The sequence below is a fragment of the Pocillopora verrucosa genome, chromosome 3, assembly GCF_036669915.1.
Source record: "Pocillopora verrucosa isolate sample1 chromosome 3, ASM3666991v2, whole genome shotgun sequence".
NCBI lineage: Eukaryota > Metazoa > Cnidaria > Anthozoa > Scleractinia > Pocilloporidae > Pocillopora > Pocillopora verrucosa.
In genome coordinates, this window is record NC_089314.1 from 662,654 (window position 1) to 683,397 (window position 20,744).

The following is a 20,744-nucleotide window of genomic DNA, read 5'->3' on the forward strand; positions in this document are numbered from 1 at the left end:
AAAACAAACATATCTAACTAACAACCAAACTTTGATATAACCAAATTTTTTCACTCGTTCATTCAAGCAGTACTATCTCCTAAAAACAATAATAATAACAAAAAAAAACAAACAAAGGGAAGCTTCTAGGGCACGACTACTGACTAAAGTTATTTTCTCTCCCTCTCTTCCTAGTTTCTTCCCTAGAGAAGACATGAGCTGGTGTCAAATAATTAACCGCTTGAGACTTATCTGCAGCTTAGTAATTACAGCGAGAACTCGAAGTACATTTTTAACTTCTCTACTGTTCGCCAACTGAAACTCCTCCGGTACATGAATTGTTTTCCAGTCTCCTTGGCAATTTTAGTAAGCGGAGTTTTACCGCAGACCTCTGTGTAATAACTCTGTACCACAAAATTAACACAATAAAAGAAAAAAAAAGAAAAAGAAAAATGCGTTGGAAGAAAGGGAATAACAAAAAAAGGCTGGTTGCAGAGAATCCAAAAGCTTAAAGTTTTATTTGTGTATGTTCATTGCCAAACTTCTTTCAACAATTATATCATTGTTAATTATCTTGAATAACGGAGCTCATGCTAACTCGTTCTAACAGCCTTGCGGTTCTTAAAAGCGTTGAATTGAAAATCCAAGAAAGAATTTAATAATCCCACTAATGTTACCCCTAGGAGCTTTTTTGAAGAATTTACATACAACCAAGCTCGTTCATGCAGAACTGCTATACTTGCATAATTACTTGTGTGAGAAGACAGGAAATGAAGAACAGCCGATTCTCTGCATTACAAGTCACACATACTTGAGAGTTTTTGAAGCTTCGAGGAAGGAGATCAAGTTTCACCCCATTGCGTACCTTCACCGTAATGAAGCCAGACTGCAAATAACAAATGAGACAATCGCTGTAAAATAACAAACCTTGGCAGAGTATGCATGTCTCATGTCGAGAAAAGCACTCGTGTTAACGTCGATCTAAGCAAAGACGATTTAGTTGTTGACGAAAGTCCACGATAATTTAATTTGTTGTTCGTCAGACATCATCGATGTCACACCAAGTCCAAGAGCGATGTTAAGTCTTCTGCTGTTTTCCTTAGTGTCCTTTACGCCGGGAGAAATCGAAGGTACGTACCGCAAATTAAATGATGGAAATAATCACTGCATGTATGTGGTCCAGCTTTGCGTGCTGAATGTTAAGATATCGCAAACTTCTTCCTTCAAGAAATCCTTTTATTAGTCTTATCTCATTTCAATACTGGCAAACCGTACATCTATTCAGTACTTAAGATTTTTCTATGGAATATCCAGATTAATTGGCGTATTTTACATCTGTATATTTTGTATACACTTGAGAAAGATCAAGCGCATACCAAATGCAAGATGAGCTATTTATTGCGCAGTCTTTTATGGCTATTGTATTCACTGCAGCACATAAACTTGAAAATACAAGCGTAGATGTTCAATGTACAAGCAATGTTTTAATACAAATGTGATTCATTTCCTGCTGCCAGCATTGCCAGCGGCTTGAAAATCATTAACGTGTCGTAGACAGTTCCATGGCGATACGAAATAATTTTGTCATCACTGCGGCGGCAGAGCGGAAGCCTAAGAGGTTAATATCGATGGCCATGAACTCTTAAATAGTTGGGAGATCACATTTAAAAGCACTTTTAACCGAAAGGCAAGCCGCAAGAATTATTTCTTTTGGTTTTACCTTTCAGTTTCCTGTCAGTAATGTGAAAATATTTGCATTTTATGTTTATTATTTTATCTGTTCAAATGGACAAAAAGTGAGCAAAAACAGATTTTGAAGTGACTTCTGCTGTTCGTGTTTGCGTCAAACTTGATCCTAAACCTTTTAAAATAGCTTCCTAAAATTAGATCTGATCTGTTTTATTTTAGCTTGAGATTTTGGAGCAATTGAAAAGCTAATAATTCAATTTTTACACGGACCGCAGAACACTGTTAAGTGTCATGACGTAAAAGAATGTTAAAGTCAAACAAAGACTGACGTATGAGCAGCAGTCTCACTGCTGTCCTGCTAATCGTGTCAGCAAAGATGAATGCTTCATATGTCTGACCTCATGTTTATGGTGTGCATTATGTTTTTCCTGCAATTTGTCGCTTCTTTTGCAAGGTTGGATTCGTTCGAGGATGACTAACTAACAGCTTTTTGATGAGGTGACAAAACCAAAATTGAAAAGATTGATTAAGGACAGGGGAAGGTTGAAGATTGTGAACTATCCTCCTTAAAAATAAAGCTTATAAATTGTTTGAAGACATGTTGCTTTATTCACTCCTATTTCAACTTTCAAAAAAATTGTCACACTACTGGCGCTGTCTTTGCGTTGCTCTGAGTGTAATGGAAGTCGGTTTCACTTTATGCGGGTAGTATCGTTCTGACTGGGTATAAAAGTAATTAAAAAATAGGATGAAAACATCTTTCACTTCATGCAGGAAGCATCACATTGACTGCGCATAAAAATAATATAAATATAGGATGAAAATATCTTTCTATTTACGTTTTCAGGAAACTGCACTATATAAAACCAAGAAATTGACAGAACCCATCGATCGTTGATCGAATTCAATCTCAACAATTCCATTCTTTTCCGTTTCGAGTTTGCAGGTCGCACCAAAAGGTTTCGTTAATTTCACCCCTTGCTTTAGATTTTAGAACAACCCTCACTTAGCTTGTGCTCATGATAATTCTGCTTTTAGGTACTTGAAATCAGATGGAGGAGTTGAAAACAAGGAGAAACTCACTTTTGATGAAATGATTATTTTTCTAAATTCCAGCTAGGTCAATTGCCCCTGAACAATATTATCATTTATTTCTTTTCGGAAGGAAATCTTTCTTTAACTCTCCCTACAGTAGTTCTATATTGAAGTTATTTAAGTCACTGAAACTGGCAAAATAGTATCTGATTAAACATGTACAAAAGGTTCTCTGAAACTGCCTGAAAGTCAAGAGATAATATTTTTCTTTTGGGTGAATGACGCTGAGATTGCTTTTCTATTTATTTTCAGGTGTTTACTTTCAAGCACAATTTTATCAATCCACATTAAATGAAACTAGCCCTCAAGGTAATAATATTATTCCTATGACACTTTGTTCATGGAGTGCCCTAAAAGTCAAAACCAAAGTAATTACAACAACCAATCAGAATAAAGGTATGGATATCACAAGGAACCAATAAAGAGCCATTGTATAAAGATTATTGCATGATTGTTTATACACTGGCTTCTTATTGGCTCCTTGTGACATCTACCTAACTTTGCGTTTGGTTGTACTTTTATTTGTTATTGATGATGAGTATAGTGCGTAGCATGCGCACGTTATAAAAACAAACTCGGGCAATCACGGATTTATTGGCGACTTTTAAAGAATGTCCGACCAAACTACGGTATTTTACCTATATGGTCTACTCCATTATGTAATGTTTTCAAATGTGTAGTACAGGTTTGTTAGAATTGCGTTTTTTTTGCGATCGGGTGGTTCAGTAAGACAGTTGCGCTTCTGATGAAAAGGGACTTAGGAGTGGTGGTTATTGGACACTGTGCCAGTAATATGATTGCCTTATTTTTCTCCTGTCTTAATGGCGATTGCAGCGATAATTTTGAAAACTGTGTCTGATGAACTCGCTATGTCCTTAGCGGCCGTGCTTACGTAGAGAAATACACCATGATGACCCAACGGGAGCTAGACTGGACAAGCGAACTCTGTGTCATAGTGTAGTGTGTCTCTTAGCCATCGAATCGACCCGGGGTCTATGATAACATTTAGCAATAAACTTGTCAGACTATTTTGTGATTTCGACTAATGTTGTTTGTAGGCACTTTCGTCACAAGAGTGCAAGCTATTGCTGTGGTGCAGAATCACGATCCAATCATTTATTCCCTAAGAGATGACAAAGGGTGGTTTCAAATAAACAACTCGAGCGGTGTAATTACTACTGCAAGGACTCTAGACAGAGAGGTAGGTGTAGTACACAAGGTCCCTTGGCGGTTTTAGGACCTGTTTGGGATACCAGCAGGCCTAGGTTTGGTAAATGATGATAAAATTGATGACGGTTCTCACAGCCTGGAGCCTTCTGAGACTGCAAGGACTTATCACAGCATCGTTTAATGCTGCGTAGAATCCATTTACTTCGTACCGTGTTGCATCATGGTTGTACCACCGAGCATGAATTGCGGGCGTTAGCGACTACATCATTCTATTTCATCGACAGCAGTGAGGGTTTGATAAACTCCAGCTGAAGACTTAAAACATGTTAATTACCATGGCTAATAGTTAAGTTAGGAGAGTATACCACGTTATGACTCTTTAGTATCGCAAGCCTCACAACGTTTTTTCCTTTTTTCGTTTTCATCTTTCCATTTCATTACAGAGATTTATTATTCCCAAGAGATTATAATCTACAGTTTGAAATCTATTGTTATATCATATTGATAATTATTTCATGACTTTTTTTCTCTCCACTGTGTACAGGTACGTTAATTATCTATTTCGTCTCCTTATGTGTTTTATATTATTGTTGATGTTTCCATAGGGAACAGGAAGTGCTCTGAATTTAAAAGCTGTGGCTCAAAAAACGGGAGAACAAGAGGTAAGAGATAATTAAATGAATACGAAACCATGAGTGATTCAGATTTAGACTATGGAAAAAGACATAGAAAAGATTTTGGGGAAAGTTGTAGAAATTTCAAGAAGAGAGAATAATTTTGAATATATTTTCCCACATGGAGTCCCGACTTTGTATTAGCTTTTTGTCCTCTACAAGTCATCCACATAAGATTTGCATCCAAATAATACAACTAAAAACAGCGGAATCGAAATATTTAATTACACATATGCCTAAAGTTAAATGGCACAGCAGCCCGCAAGTAATGAAACGGACATTTAAAGCGACATCATGGATTAAATATATTTTATAAAGGTAATTTTAACTCTAATAGCCTGGCCAAGCATCTGTCCCGTATTCAAAGGTTTTTCTGCAATTGAAAATTTGTCGGTAGCTGAAGTGTTATAAGTCTCTGAGAATACACCACCAGTTTGGGTTGGGAAGTGTACTAAGAGTTAATGAAGAGAAAGCAAATTTAACCTTCTGAAAAAAACTTATCTTAAACAATCTATTACACAGCTGATGTGCAGACAACATAGTTATTGTGTTCTTTTGATCCTTATGACAGGCTGAAGTTCATATTTTGTGCACAGTTCTGGACATTAATGATAACTATCCTCAGTTTGAAAACCTGCCCTATCGGCTCAACATACCTGAGGTACGAGCAAGATGACTGTTGAAGATGTTTTGCCAATAAAATAAATGATAATTTTTGACGACAATAAGCATAATAATGACCACAATGACGAATATGACAACGCCACCATCAAAGAAAAAAAAACGTTACAATAACGATAACGATGATTATGACAAAGCTGACGATGAAGATGAAGATGAGGATGACGATAATATCAACAAAACCTACCATAAACCAAATGTCAGTCACACACTTAGGTAGTATCCACCTGCTCAAATTTCTCTTTACGTCCATAGGGTGTCTTAGCGGTTACTGAGGGGAGATGTGATATTCTTTCTTTTGTTTACACAATTTTTTTTTACTCAGGACACGAAAGTTGGGGAGGAGATTTTGCGTCTCTCAGCTTCTGATAAAGACAGCTCAGATCATCATAACAATGTCGTTTTCTTCAGGATTGTGGATGGAAACACGGTTAACATTAGTAGCATATCTTGTTCATATCTATTCCAGTAACCATTTTGGAGGAGGATCTCGTATAATTTTTCCCTGTTTTGTTTTAATATGGGTTGGTCCTCACATAGTTAAGTGTTAAGACGTTTTAGCTATATACGTCTTCAGTAAAAGGAAAATCTTCCCCAAAGTTCTAAGGAAAAAGAAGTTAAGATTATTACAACATTTTGATCAGGAAAATATATTTCAAAAGTATAATTGCTCTCGGCAAAAGAAGGGCTTTGAAAATGATTTAAAAAATAATTAGTGTATCATTTTATCCCTGATTTTGGTTTCAGGATGCAATTTTTAGAATTGATGGTGGCACGGGAAGGATAACCTTAGACAAACCTCTTGATTTCGAAGGGTCCACACGGCAATATGATTTAAACGTGACGGCAACGGTAAGAAAAACCTGCTTTGTTTAACAATCAAGAGCTTTTTTGGTTGGTGATCATTTTCTTTCTTCTCGTGACCTAAAAATGAGATTCAAGGGTAATATTATAAGGAGACTTAAGATGCAGGTCTCTCTTAGGGGTTAAAGGTTAATAATATTTGATATGACTATTCAAGTACTCTATCACAAATCTTCCGTGTGATTGGCTACGCTGCTCACCATCTATTCCATTATAGGTAGCTGATAGTAGATTGATAATATTTGATATGATTATTCAAGTACACTATCACAAAGTCTTCCATGTGATTAGCTACGCTGCTCAACATCTATTCTATAATAGATAGCTGAAAATAGAATATTTGATATGATTCTTCAAATACTCTATCACAAAGTCTTCCATGTGATCAGCCATGCTGCTCACCATCTATTCCATGATAAGTGGCTGACAGTAGATTGATCATATTAGATTTTATTTTATTATTCAAGTACTCTATCACAAAGTCTTCCATGTAATCAGCTTCACTGCTCACCATCTATTCCATGATAGATAGCTGATAGTAGGTTGATAATATCTGATACGATTATTCAAGTACTCTATTAAAAACCTTCCATGTGATTAGCTAGGCTGCTCACCATCTATTCCATTACAGATAGCTGAAAGTAGATTGATAATATTTGATATGATTATTGAAGTATTCTATTATAAAGTCTTATTAAAGCTACGCTGCTCACCAGATCAGCTACGCTGCTCACCATCTATTCCATGATAGATGGCAGAAAGTAGATTGATTATATTTTATATTTTATTTTATTATTCAAGTACTCTATCAAAGTCTTCCATGTGATCAGCTACGCTGCTCACCATCTATTCCATGATAGATGGCAGAAAGTAGATTGATTATATTTTATATTTTATTTTATTATTCAAGTACTCTATCACAAAGTCTTCCATGTGATCAGCTACGCTGCTCACCATCTATTCCATGATAGATGGCTGATAGTATATTGAGTAGTCTAACAGTCTGCTGTGGAAACATAAATACTTGGAAAATAAGGATATAAATAGGTCCTTTTTTCTTCTTCGAACAGCTCGTAAATTTATTTGAAAACAGTTCAATTATTTTAACACTAACTCAAGGTCTGATAAATGATTCGGGCCTCTTCCTTGCCAACCTTTGCGCGATAGAAACCTCGAGTTTTAATCTAATTGTTAATCATCATTGTGCCTCGCTACAATGGACACCTGCATTGCTTCATGAAAATATTGAAACGGTAACATTGCGTTACCTAAAAAGCTGTTTGACATATTTTAGGATCAACATGGTGCACTTACGGGCAATCAAAACTGGACAGTGGTTAACATAGGAGTGACCGATGCAGACGACCTTCCTGCGGCGTTTTCCCATTATTTATATAAAGTACTGATTGACGTCGATACACCACAGGTGAGAATTATAAAGAGGCCTGCTCTTTACTACAAGGGTGTGGTCAGGGGGGCTCTAAGGATATAAATGAACCGCCGTTTTGGTTACAAAATTCGATACTTTGTAATTATGATAAACCAACCTAACATGCACCCAGCACCCAAACGTCAGGAATACTCTAGTGGAGTCCTCCCCTTCCCCCACGTACAAGCTTCGCTTTTTATGAAAGTATACCACAACCCTCCAAAGTCGCGATTGGTTTTGGTGTTCTATCCGACTGCGAATTTTCTAACCTCCCCCATAATACTAGCGACCCACAATAAACTATGACTTGATAAACCTTCTAAACTTTTATAGCGCGTTGTAGTTTGTCCCCTAGAGTGTTACTTTTTGGCCGTAATAATATTTACTTTTCTACATGGGGCAAAAGGAGGTACAAACTAAAAATTTTTCATGGCGCTTCTCAGAGTTAAACTTATCACAACAGTTAGTCTTACGGAAGTAAAGGCAACTAAACCTACACAAAAGAAGTGAATAATCTTTCTAGAGGTATTGTATCTGACTAAGTGCATGACGCGCAAGTCAAACCCGTGCAACCTTAAATAGTTAATTAGTCTCACCGTTATTTTTCTTTTGTTCAAACGCAGGGAAGTGAAATAATCAGAGTACACGCTGAAGACCAGGATTCTTTAAAGGCTTCAGTGTCATACGTCATATACCCAGGTTAGTGTCTCAGTTATTACAGATAAAACTGGCTAAAAGTTGACGGTTCGAGCGTTAGCCCATCGCCTTTCGCTCTGACGAAGGGCTACCGCTCGAAACGTCAGCCGTGAAACTCTTTGCGCTGGCCAATTTACATTATCAACTCAGTTGATAAAACCAGAATATCTTGTAACCCCCCCCCCCCCCCCCCACCGACGCGGCACCACAGTTTCTTCAGAAACTTACCCCTTTCTCTCAGCTATAGTCTACCGATCTGTCAGGGAAATGGCGGGTGAGGGGGAAGGGTGGGGAGGGGGGGGGCATGTGATCGATATGATTAGAATCCCATCCAAGTAGGACTACACGATAATTCACACTACACGAATTAGTAGCTAGATTGTTTCCAATAATTTTTTCCATCACAATCAGTCACGAGCTCTTGCACCAAGCGTCGACAGAAGTCTCTGAGAGTTACCAATGATTAAAGGAGCTTTGTGCGATGCCTTATATGAAAAGTGCAGCCTAAAGGGTAGACCATTTATTGATACGCCAGCCGCTTAATGTTATGGAAATTGAGATAGCCTATAGTTTTTGAGCAGTTTGCCGTCTTGTTACGAGTGTAAGACTTTTTCCTGGACAACATAGTTTCCTTTTAAACCCTTAGTGGTTCTTATTGCGTTTGACAGACGTCCCCTTGTAAACGAGCAGGTCGCCCGCCTTTAGCTGAAAAGGTCTTTTATAGACAAACATATCTTTGAGTTTCATTGTTTCATATTGCAGCCAGTGACCCGGAGGAATCATTTAAAATCAATAACGCCACAGGAATAATAACAGTAAACCGAAATCTTACTCGAAAGTCGTATCCTATTATAGTGACGGTAAGTTCCTTCAACTTTAATCCATATAATCACTGTGCGATACTGGCCGTATCACAACCCAAAACGTTGCGCAGAAATAGAAAAGAGAGGACACCTGAAGACAAGACTAGGGCACGTAAACATTCTCGGCAGCTGTAGAGTAAAGGCCCAATTGGTTTCAGGAGATTAAATGCTACATCGATTGTTTTTTTTATTATTCATTTTTTTTTCAGGCGAAATCAACTAACCAGCCTGTTGCGTTTGCACTGGTTATGATAAATGTCGGTTCAATGCCCAATCGAACATTTGTGGCATCAGTGATAGAAAATGAAGCAAACATCACGGTGTTTGACTTGATGGTATGTGGATATCTGAATTAAGAAAAGCACTCTTGTGAATAAAAGATTGCATTTCACCTGATAATAATATCGTGTTTAGCAACAATTATCATTATTATGATGGTCACTATAATAATTGCTATCAAGCCATGATTGTTCTATCTAGAGGCATTTCTCTCCTTAAGGAACAGTACTGAGTATATTAGCAAGCATGCTACGTTACACTGTCAAAAATTAGTGATAGGCATGACATTATCTGTTATTTTTCCTTAATTTCCTCTCCATTCACTCGTAGAACTTGGAGAAATATTTCAACATATCATCTCCCGAATTCCTAATCCACCGAGGCAACGAAGATGGCAATTTTTTTGTTAATGAAACTTCGAAGGAACTGCGAGTTGCCACTCGAGTCCTGGATAGAGAACAACGTGAGAAGTACACTTTGATCGTGGAGCTTCTGAAAGATGGAACAAACAAAGGCTTCGCAATGGTTAGACCGCATATTATCATTGTTGTGTTCAATATCTGTTTTCAACCCTTTACTTTCCGGAATGAACAACTCGTAATTTCTTCTAACAACATTGATAAATTGAGAAGACAGGTGATGAACATGAAGAAAGACACCAACTGAGGGTTGGATGTTCTTTTATTTGACAATTATTCGTATTGAACAATTTTTGAGAAGTGGCGCGGGAAGTAAGGAGAAACATTATTATGATCTAGTGCCCAATAGAAGGATTTCCACTTATTTCAGCGCCAATTCAGCTTCAGCATCGCTGCATTTCTCAAAAATTTCGAAATTTTTCAATTATCAAGAGGCTAATTCTCTGGAACAAATTAAAATTAGTTTGAAATCGAATACTGGGGTAACGCAACAGATCAAGTTGACTGGTAGGTTTAATGCACAACATCGCCTTACGTATATTTCATATATCTTGGGCCCAAATCGCAGGTTCTCCATATCTTCCTCGCTTATCGTCCCTTAATTCTGCATTATTTTCACTACAAAGATAAACATAAACGTGGTTGATGTAAACGACAACACTCCTAAGTTTGAAAACCCAACATTGGTAAGTGTACCAGAAACCACACCCGAGGGAACTGTTGTCCTCACAGTAAAAGCCGTAGACAGAGACGCAGGGCTTAATGGTTCTGTGGTGTACAACATCATAGCAGGAAATGAACAAGGTACTTATGGCTAGACAAATAAATTTAGACTTTGTTAAATAAAAAATATGAATTCCAAAGTCAGAAAATAACTTTCAATAGCAAGTTTCGCGCACCGTCTGTTTCTCATCTTCTTTACCATGGTCCCTCGTGTTTGCAACACATTTTTAAAACAGAGTAATGATTTCTTAAATGTCTAGTCGATGTCTCAGCTGATCTCGCCCTCAGAGTTTGCATTGTGCCCGGTCTAAAAATTTTTGTTCAAGCAAAGGTCACCGTGCTTGTCTTGCTATATTACTCATTTTAGCAACCTGGATTGTACATGCGTGCCCCTGGTGCATGCTAGTGCACGACGTCTCTTAATTTGACTTCACTGGCACGAGAATCTCTTTCTTGATTACTAGTTATGTCTTCTTTCACAGCCTATGCTTTTCCTTTCGTTCTTTTCCTAGCTTTCTTTGCTTTGAACAATAAATCTGGAGAATTGTCTTTGGTAAAACCACTCGATTTTGAAGCCGCCGTTCAGTACGTACTGAACGTGTCAGCTTCTGATATGGGAGAGCCTCGGCGCCGTGCGTTCAGTAACGTCACTATAAACGTGACTGATGTCAATGATAACTCTCCGGTTCTTCAAGCACGGATCATTCAAGCTTCTGTTGCAGAGGTAAGTAAATTCGAAACACACTTGACTTTGCCATGACTACAAGATTATGAATCTGCCTTTTTCGGTAGAAAGGCACGTAATGGAGAATCCATCCTTATAAAGAAGATCATCGCTTTTAAGATCCCAGCGTTTAATGTTTTTCTTTGCATGAAAGATGCAGCCACTGTATTTTGAAAGACTGAATCCATCAGTACGGTCTCTCCAGTTATCTTCATACCAGCTCAGTATCATTCAGTAGTCGCCTTATTCTGTTGCAGGGTGCTTCCTCTGGTTCATTTGTTGTTCAGTGTAATGCATCCGACGCCGACACTGCAGCAAATGCGCGGATTACTTATCAGCTTGTAGAAGGCGCGGTCAACAGGTTCTCGATTGATAACATTACAGGTGTCATAACCACATCCGGGTCGTTTGACAGGGAGACTGATCCCGAGCTGTACACGGTAAGGCTTTTATTAAGACTCAATAATTTGATACTTTATCTTCGTGTGAAAAAGAAACATCAGGTAAGCTAACTGGGTTTGTCTCCTTCAAGGAAAAAACTTGTGTGTCGAAGTTTGTTTCGTGTAGATTTTTCTATAGGTATAATCACTCTATCAGGTTTCGCACCATGTGATCAAACGCCCCCCCCCCCTCCTCCCAGTGATACATGATCTCAATGATTTTAGGAAACAAACTGAGCTGACATTCCTGCTCCGTAAAAGTGCAGAATGGCAAAATAATGCGATCCAGATCAGTTCTTACACGAATTTGCAAAAGTTCCCTAATTTAATTTAATTCATAGAAAATTATCTTTTGGGGTAAGTAAAGCTTAAGATAACAGTTTGCCAGTGTTGAAAAACCTAAAGAGGTAACAACATATCATAGGAAATCACAGAGGATCGTAACGTAATAACTTAAAAAAAATAAAACGAAAATCTGTCCATGTCAACAAACCGTCGCATATTTTCTTTACCTTTCTTTATTTCGAAGGAGTCCTTGCACTCTAAGTCGAAGTTTCTTGCATCATTATTGCTTCAATAACCCAATCTTTAATCAACTGAACATTTGCTTATAAGTAATAAGTAATCTACTACCCTTAGCTCGTGGTGAACGCCCAAGACAATGGACAGCATCCCCGTTCTGATGTTGGTTTTGTTGTTGTTCATATCACCAATGTAAACGAACATTCTCCAGTCTTCGCGCCGGCATTATACGTAGGAGGTAAGATACTAGAGGAAGTGTCGTGAAAAGGCTAAGTTAGGGATAGGAAACGAGATTATAACCAAATTTTAACTAAACTGTAAAAACACTATAATGATAAAATGTGAAATGCCTAAAAACTTTTAAATAAGGGTAGATTTTGCGATAGTTACGAAGACGGCTACCTCAGTTAGCGGTCAAGAGGGCATGTGTAGTTTGGGACAGAGGTGGTGTAAAAACCACCATATACACAGCCTAAAGTCTGTTTGCAAGCTTAGTTACCCAGAGAGCTCATCCCAGTTTCTGTAACATAAAGCGACCAGGAGACTAATTACTTCTCTGTATCAGATACAAGTCCTCCGGTGTTTTCCCCTCAGCATATGTAAGTTTCCTTGGTAATCCCATTCGTTTTTACTCCTAGTGGAGCAAGAGTGGAGTGTTTTTTAAGAATACAACACAATGACAACAAATGGGACTTGAACTCGAGCTCGGGTCAATAAACACCCTGTTTCCAGCCTACATTTGCTCTCATTTCTTTTTTAATACAAACACCTTGTTCACTTTGTCCTAGAGCTTCGCGCTCTCCCGAAGTGCTTTTACATTTCCATAACCCTGCCTAGCTGGGGGAGGTTGGTCTAGGTCCCAGGCCCCAACAGGTCCAGTAAATAACCTTTTCATCACACTCTCTTAACTGTAAAGAATATTAAAGATAAGAAAAGGACAAAAAATTGTTGTTTTCTCCTTGAAAAGGTATCCGTAGCTTATTTATTTTTTCAATTTTTCATCGTCCTTTACAAGGTGTGTACAAAGATACGACTTACTATTCGCTAGTGACGACTGTTAAGGTACGTGTTATTGGATAAAGTCCTTTGCCTTTCTAAATTGCTCTGTAAAGATGTTCCCAGTGTTTTACTATAAACCAGGAAATAACTCCATTTGATAACTTGATAACCAGGTAACAATCCCCAGAGATGTTCTTATCTGTTTGTCTGTTTGTTTTTTTTTTTAAGTACTTAATCCTGTTTAGTTGGGAAAGAAGAATCTCTAAAGTTTTTGGATCATTTTGCAAATTTCTTAGGACTTAACGACCCAAAGAAATAAAATTTTGAAAACCCACTCTCGACCTGACTTCTGTTCTCTCGAAGCGAAATTTTTACCAAACCTATAGGGGTTGAAAATCGTGTCGATGGTAGGGTATATAGATAGAGGGAAACAAGAAACTGAAAGGGAACAGGGATGGTCGTGGATAGAGAAGATTAGTAGACATTGACTAATTATATTTTTAGTTTTAAAATACAGTTTATGAACGAGTAATACCCTAATTTGGCAGAGAGATATTTATCAAAACTTAAAGAAGGAATGTAGTTAAGCAGAAATCAGTATGAAGCTGGGTTGTCAGCGCTTTGTGTTTGACATATTCTGTGTTCAGGCGAGCGATGCTGATTCAGATTCGCAATCCGCCATTACCTTCGAACTTGTCAATGGCAATGGGCTGGGGTTGTTTCACGTAGAGCCTGACACAGGTCACGTGAGAGTCGCAACCTCATTGGCTGGTAAAGATGGTTCAAAGTTCACTCTAGAAGTAAGTGCCTCGGACGGCCGGAAAAAGGCAGCCACCAACGCAATTGTAAACGTAAGTATGAAAAAGATGCCGTAAAGTCTTTTCGAGTTTGCGAAATATATAATTCGACGTTCTGAATGCTGGTGTCTTCGTTTCTTCACCATAGTTTTTTGTCTGAGTGCCGTAATCAAAATGGCCTATCAGAAAGTAGTAAATATCAAAGGAAACCAACAAAATCATTTCTTGAGGCGCAGATTAGGATTCGACTCTGTTTGGAAAAAGGGGGGGATCAGGTGACGCTTATTTTCTGAACCAGTTACAGAGTGAAGTACATGTAGAGTACGAACATCATTCCTGATTGCTCAAGATAAGTGAATTAGCATGCCCTTCCGTAAGAGATTGAAGAATTCTTAAATCTAGCTGATTGACAGTAATGTCAAGCAGTAGTTAACAGCTTCACTTGGAAATGTTTGAGATATGTTTCCTGTAGTATCTTAGTAGGTTGGTCAACTGTGTTATTAGAGGAAATGTGGACATAGTAGAGCGTCTCAAGACTTTCTTGCATATTTCTCTAGGTTTTTGTTCTCCGTGATGAAGATTCCATTGCTATAAAGGCAGGTGTGGTCCCGGAAGAGATCACGAAAAGCAGAGCGGAATTTCTTGAGTATGCGTAGTGATTTAGATCTTCAATAATTTCACAAACATAGCCGAACTAGTTAAGAATATATTTCTTGATAAACACTGATAAAAAAATTTCATCAAAAGTATTGTAGGGTAGGTGTCGTAAAAGTGGCGACAGAGAAGAGAAGCAAGAAGGTAACTGTGACAACCGCGTCACAGCCCTTTATAAGGCACCTACCAAAATTCAACACGGACAAACTGGTTTGTGGAATGAACACCAAAAGAGTGGGAGGATGGGAAGGAAATAGAGCAAGCAAAGCAGCAAAATTGAACTTTAACTTAGCTTTTAAAAAAATGTAATCCCACAATTTATTAATTTTTTTAGAAAGGTTTTACCTACGTGCATAATTTTCATTGGAAAATAGAAAAGATTAGCATTACTGAAGAAGAGATCTGATATGTACCACCGATATAGTCGAGTCTTTATTGTTTCACACAATCAATATGGTCAACGTGACCTTACGTGAAAACGAAACATATGTTATCAGACTGCAGATAGGCCAACAGTTGTATTTGATTGTTTCGGGCCAACACATATATAACAGTAATACTATTACTATTCTTGGACAGAATGCTTAAATCCATAACGGGGGGAGATGCCCTTATAAAGTATCTCCAGCAAGAAGATGGTGAAAACGCGTAAGTATCACCTGATCACTAATCCGCTTGGTTATATTTACTGTTCACCCATGTCTATGGATTCCCATTTTTCTCAAAACAAACCGGCAAGACATCCTTAAAGGAATAGAGAAATCTTATTGATAACTCTGAAAACGAAATTGGTTCAGCTCTGAACTGATAGCCCGCGTCTTTCGTTTACAAGGAAGTTAATAAACTGTTGTGTTACCAGTTATTTGATTGACTCAAAAATTGTCCTTAGCTCTTATAATGCTCAATTTGCGAGCTTTGTTGTTATCCGTTTTTGACACTACTGAAAAGCCCATTACGGTCTCCAAATGCAAGAATCATTTTTTAGAACTTAACTAACAGTCACAAATGTCCGTAGAAGCTAATAATCAGTGTGTATTTTAACGCTACAGGACTCTTGTGACTTTCAACGTGGTGAGAGGTGACGAAGTAATGTCGGGATTTGATATTACAAGGTTAGTGCTATAAATTGGTTAAATTTTCAAATAAATAATCTTCAGGTGCAAGTCACTTATCGAGTCTAAGGGCGTTACTTCCCTGAAAGGCGGGAAAACCGGTACGATTTTTTCACTCGTGAAAAAAACCGTATCAGGCTTCTGATTAGTCATACGACATCTTTTACTGGTGAGAAAAAATTGTACAACCAGTGGGATTACTTCTCATCAAAGACAGACGACTTGTATTCATTGAATTTGCACTGGACAAATCTCAGTACTTGCATGACGAGTTCATTTCCATTTTGGTAAAGTTTAAAACATTTTAATTCCTCTTTTTGATAAACTTACCTAGATGTGGTATGTTGTAAATTCTATTTAGTGGAAGTCAATCAGTTTACAGGAAAGCCGTCTTAATGTTCAACAATATTACGCCCAACCAATTCATCGTGCCCAAAGATCTCGTTCCTATCGAAATCCAGTTGGCGGCGCCAGTGAATTGTTTATAATGTCATAAATTTCAGCTTATATCATAGCTCCCTTCGCAATGTTGCTGACACATTAAACTTGTTACCCGCGAACAACTTAATCGTGTAACGTCTTACAATATTTTTTCCCTTTTTAGGGCTTTGTCAGACAACGAAGAAGCTTTAAAAACCACATATAAAAAGTTCAATATATTATGGTACCGGCCCCCAGGTGGACCTCCCTCAACAGAGGCTCGTAAGGGTACTGAGGAGGAGTTATCTGCCGTGGTCGGAGCCATGATCTGCCTTGGTGTCATTATTGGTGTAGGAGCGATAATTATGATAATTATATTGATCATGTGAGTGAATCTCAGAGCGATAATTATGATGATTATACTGAGTGAATCTCAGAGCAATATACAGATAATACGAGCATGAAAAAGGCACCTGTATGAATGGCTTCAAGTTCGTGTTTCAGACAATCTTGTGGCTGAAATTGGTGCTATCGCCATAATCGTTACATACTATAATCGGTGAATTACCTCACTCTTACTAAGAGTAGGGTCTAACAAGTTTAATGTAGGAATTTCTTGGGCTGTTCTGATTGTGCTTGAATGGAAGTTCATTCCTTTTCATGTTTGTTTTAGAAGAAAAAGAAATGGTCAGAGTCCGTTCAAGAAAAAGAGACAAACAAGAGTGACGTTCAATGACAAACCTTTCTTGTAAGTGACATGAAACATTCACGAGTTTTCTCTCAGTAGAAAACTTGTCAAACTTTCCTTATACCAGACATGGTTTGATGCTACTCCGGTTTAAAGATTTAATGAATGTAACCGAGAAGTTAAAAATTCATAGACCCTGGGTCTATGAATTGTTACTTCTCGGTTAACATTCATTCTTTAAACCAGAGTAGCATCAAACCATGTCTGATTGTCCATCTAGTTGCCTTGTGGACTTTAGTATGTTTCCTTATGCCATTTCTACAATTTCAACTTTAATGGCTATTAAAGGATGCGCTCATCATCCCTGACATTCCAGCCTACATTACGTACCACACAACAACATGACCATTCACTTTTGGTTTAAAATAATTTACCTCGAAGATTATTTGAAGAATGTCAAATTTAGTATCTTTCAGTTGAGTGGAATGTGCTTGAGGTCTCGATAGGCGAATATTCTTGTATCTGCAAGTGTGACCTCTGAGCTTAGATTATGATTCACTATTCAGTTACATTCATAAAGAATGGCCTTATAAGCGCCACGAGCTTACGGATATGGCGCTATAGAAATCCTTATTATTATTATTATTATTATTAATTAATTAATAGAGAGTCATGCTGTTCTGTCGGCATATTTTAGTTAACTAGCCTTATTTCTCCTTACCTCAGCATTGAACCTGTTCAGACTGCTGTGACATCAAACCACGTGGAATCCGCACAGGTAACATCTCCCATTATTCAGTCTCAGCTCTCTGCGTACTAGTAGTGCTACAATATAAAATGACAAATAAAATGATAAAATGATGTTCCATTGTATTTTCAAGAAATTTTTATTCCCAAACATCCTATATTATTAGAGAAAGGCAATTGAAATCATTTAAAGTTTTCGCACTGTGGATTGTAGATAGTTAGTTACCAGCATAAACTGGTACCTGAATAAAACTAATTTTGTTATAACTTCTAGAAATAGTTTTCTGACCAGCAACAGACAAAAATTTATCACAAAATATTTTTGTTCCTGACTTTCAGAGCATTTTCATACATAAAGGACACCAGAAAAAAAGTTTCAATCATATAAAAACTGGACTTACAGAAAACGATTTTCATTTAACCTCTTATAACATTGCATGCCAGTTATGATTAAGCCATAATTATAGAACCCCACCACATTTTATGATGCAGACTGATTTTAATCATTTAAACCTCTCAATCAGTGCTAATCTGTAGATATGATCAATCGATGTTTTTCGTTTATAAATGATAGACAATCGATTATGTTGGAGCAGCCTGTTTACTTTATCAAACTTTTACAGAATGGTCCAACATCTAATGATGTTCGCGCTCACATGGTGTGCTATCAGGCAGACATAAAATACGACTTCACCATGTTATAAAATGTAACTATAAAAATGAAAGTATTTAAAAAATATTTCTAAATTATAATACGCAGTAAACTATTATTTAACAATTATTCGCCTCTGGCTCAGTGATTACTGTTGAATAATCCCCGAGAGGAAGTCAAGGGAATTATTCAACAATATTCACTGGGCTTGAGGCGAATAATCTTTTTAGCATAATTGCTCTAGTGCTTTCGAATTCTGTTGTAAATATTCGTTTTGATGCTGAAACCATTTAGTTTCAATTGTTTCGATTACTCGAGATAAACAGCCACCTTCCACTCGAATTTCACAGGTTCATTTAATTCAATCAGCAAATTTCATATCTTTCTTTGAAAAGTGTTACTCAGAATTGAATTTTCGTTATCGTATTCATCAGTACCTCGGCAACACTGAAAAAACGCGAGGTAGCCATTTCTTACTTTGGCGCTCCTACTTTAATCACCTCGCGCGAGGTGATTATAGCGAGATATGAGGCAATTTATAGTAATGTTTTGTTCATAAGATTGTTACCAAAATACGGTCATTTCTTTGTCAAGTCTCGCAGTTTGCTTTATAGAAGTAACCCTTTGAAATATATAGATATTTAATTCGTAAACATATCATGTCCCAGGCTCCTGGAGTTTATCTCTTTTTCGTTTCTATTTGTGGCCTTGACGCCCTGATGACTTCACAGTAAATAATGACTTACTGAATAATCAACACATCAGGTGCAAGTCATTTAACTCGCTATATCCTTTCATTTTCACAGGAAGCTCAAGAGGTTATAGTCCATATCCCAGCCGAGGATGACAACAGTTCTGAAGGCAGTGATGACGGTTCTCGTGGCGAAATGAGCTTTTTAAATTTCGGCTACGGTTCGCAACTGGCAGCCATGAGGGAGGAAGATCCGGACGAATATGTTGAAATAGATCATAACGCGTTCTTCCCCCCTCCGCCTAAAGGCCCGCCGCCGAAGCCACCGGATTCTGACGAGGAAGACTCCGAAGATGCCGACAGCATCTCGATGGGATCACGAAGTGATTATGAAAATGAGTACTCGGGAAAGTACAACCCAGATGACGTAGCAGATGTCAATGAGACCGTGTTAAGCCATTCTCCATCGGACTCTACTACAGGAAGCACAGACCAGTTAGTTACTGGTTATCCAAAGGTTACGTTTCCTAGTGGTAGGTTTTTGCAAAGTTTTTCGCTGAACGAAGCGACGACTGAGTTGTAGGAAAACTACACTGAGCCGGACAGTTTGATGATGTTTTTTTAGACATAATACAGAGAAAACCAACATATGCATTCAAATAACATGAAATATTAGGTTGTTCATTAGGAAAGGAACAATGCAATCCAAATTTGATCGTTTTAGCTCAACAAATTGGTGTTATTCCGCCTTTCATAAGAATTTTTAAGATTCTAGGGTAATTACTTTTTTCTTCGGTCCCCTAATTTCAATAAAATGCACCGTGTTTAGTCTCATTTTTTTTATTCTAGCTTTTGAGTTTTAAAAAACTTAATCTTCCGTGTTTGAAAATATGGAATTTTTGACTTAGGAATCTTTTAACGGTGTATATTTCTGAGAATTTCGATCATGTATTTTGATCGCTAATTGGTATAAGTTTAATTGGAATTCTTTAGTTTCATGGTGAGTTTAATTATGCACTTTGAAGGCAATCTAGAAAGATTATCATATATAATTCTTGTGACGAAAATTTATTTTTTGACAGTTAAATATTAGTATCAATGAAAAAAATATTTTTTCAAAGGTGAAATAACCAACTGATTCAACACCGGTGTTGAACATAATTCCTAATCATAGGATAAACTGTTCACAATAAAAAGGAAGCAACAACACTTTGTGCTTGTTTCATCATTTTAATGGTTAAGAATACTAGGATTGTGAGAACAGGGGCCTTGTTCTTGTGTATTATAAAAATCAGAAGACTTGACTACCTTTGAAACCTTTTGCAGTATTTGCCATTAAAAGGGTAGGAGGGAGGGATGGGGAACGGGGAGGAATGAACCGAAGGTTTAATGAGCTGAACAATGCCTCGCCATATGAGGTAGCAAACTTCGATCGACGAAAGGTTCTCAACTTTTCTGTTCCCAAATTCTCGGTATTAAATCCCTTCAATTATTTTAGGCAGAAAGGTTTTGAAACATGGAACCCATTTCTCATTTTAAGGTCCTGCTGGTTAAGAGATTTGACGGGCTCTGGCGACGGGAATGCTGTCATTAGCGCCAAGAGTTACTTACGACTCGAAGCTTTTTGGATAACTCTCGCGGTAGGATAGTGCAAGGGAGATGGGGGGGAGGAGGGGGGAAATGGTTGACTCATCCCACCCTCTCAAGCCGCACTAGTTTGTAGCCTGCATTATTAAG

General features: G+C 37.6%; 1 protein-coding gene across 2 annotated transcripts; it reads left to right on the plus strand.

Annotated features, from left to right (window-relative positions):
• Positions 1-719: 719 nt before the first annotated feature.
• Positions 720-20,216, plus strand: LOC131769641 (cadherin EGF LAG seven-pass G-type receptor 2-like). 2 transcript variants are annotated; one of them, XM_059085380.2, is made up of 25 exons: positions 720-1,109; positions 3,016-3,072; positions 3,822-3,964; positions 4,539-4,595; positions 5,179-5,268; positions 5,614-5,718; positions 6,036-6,140; positions 7,447-7,578; positions 8,205-8,280; positions 9,040-9,137; positions 9,350-9,475; positions 9,750-9,944; positions 10,465-10,642; positions 11,074-11,285; positions 11,543-11,725; positions 12,365-12,485; positions 13,263-13,309; positions 13,894-14,097; positions 14,601-14,689; positions 15,277-15,345; positions 15,747-15,809; positions 16,414-16,614; positions 16,903-16,977; positions 17,644-17,695; positions 19,123-20,216. In XM_059085380.2, the coding sequence occupies exons 1-25, from the start codon at positions 1,055-1,057 to the stop codon at positions 19,588-19,590; spliced, it is 3,201 nt and encodes a 1,066-aa protein (XP_058941363.2). In that variant the 5' UTR covers positions 720-1,054; the 3' UTR covers positions 19,591-20,216. The 2 variants fall into 2 exon arrangements, with proteins under 2 accessions (XP_058941363.2, XP_058941364.2); XM_059085381.2 differs by having other exon boundaries at positions 16,906-16,977.
• Positions 20,217-20,744: the final 528 nt, after the last annotated feature.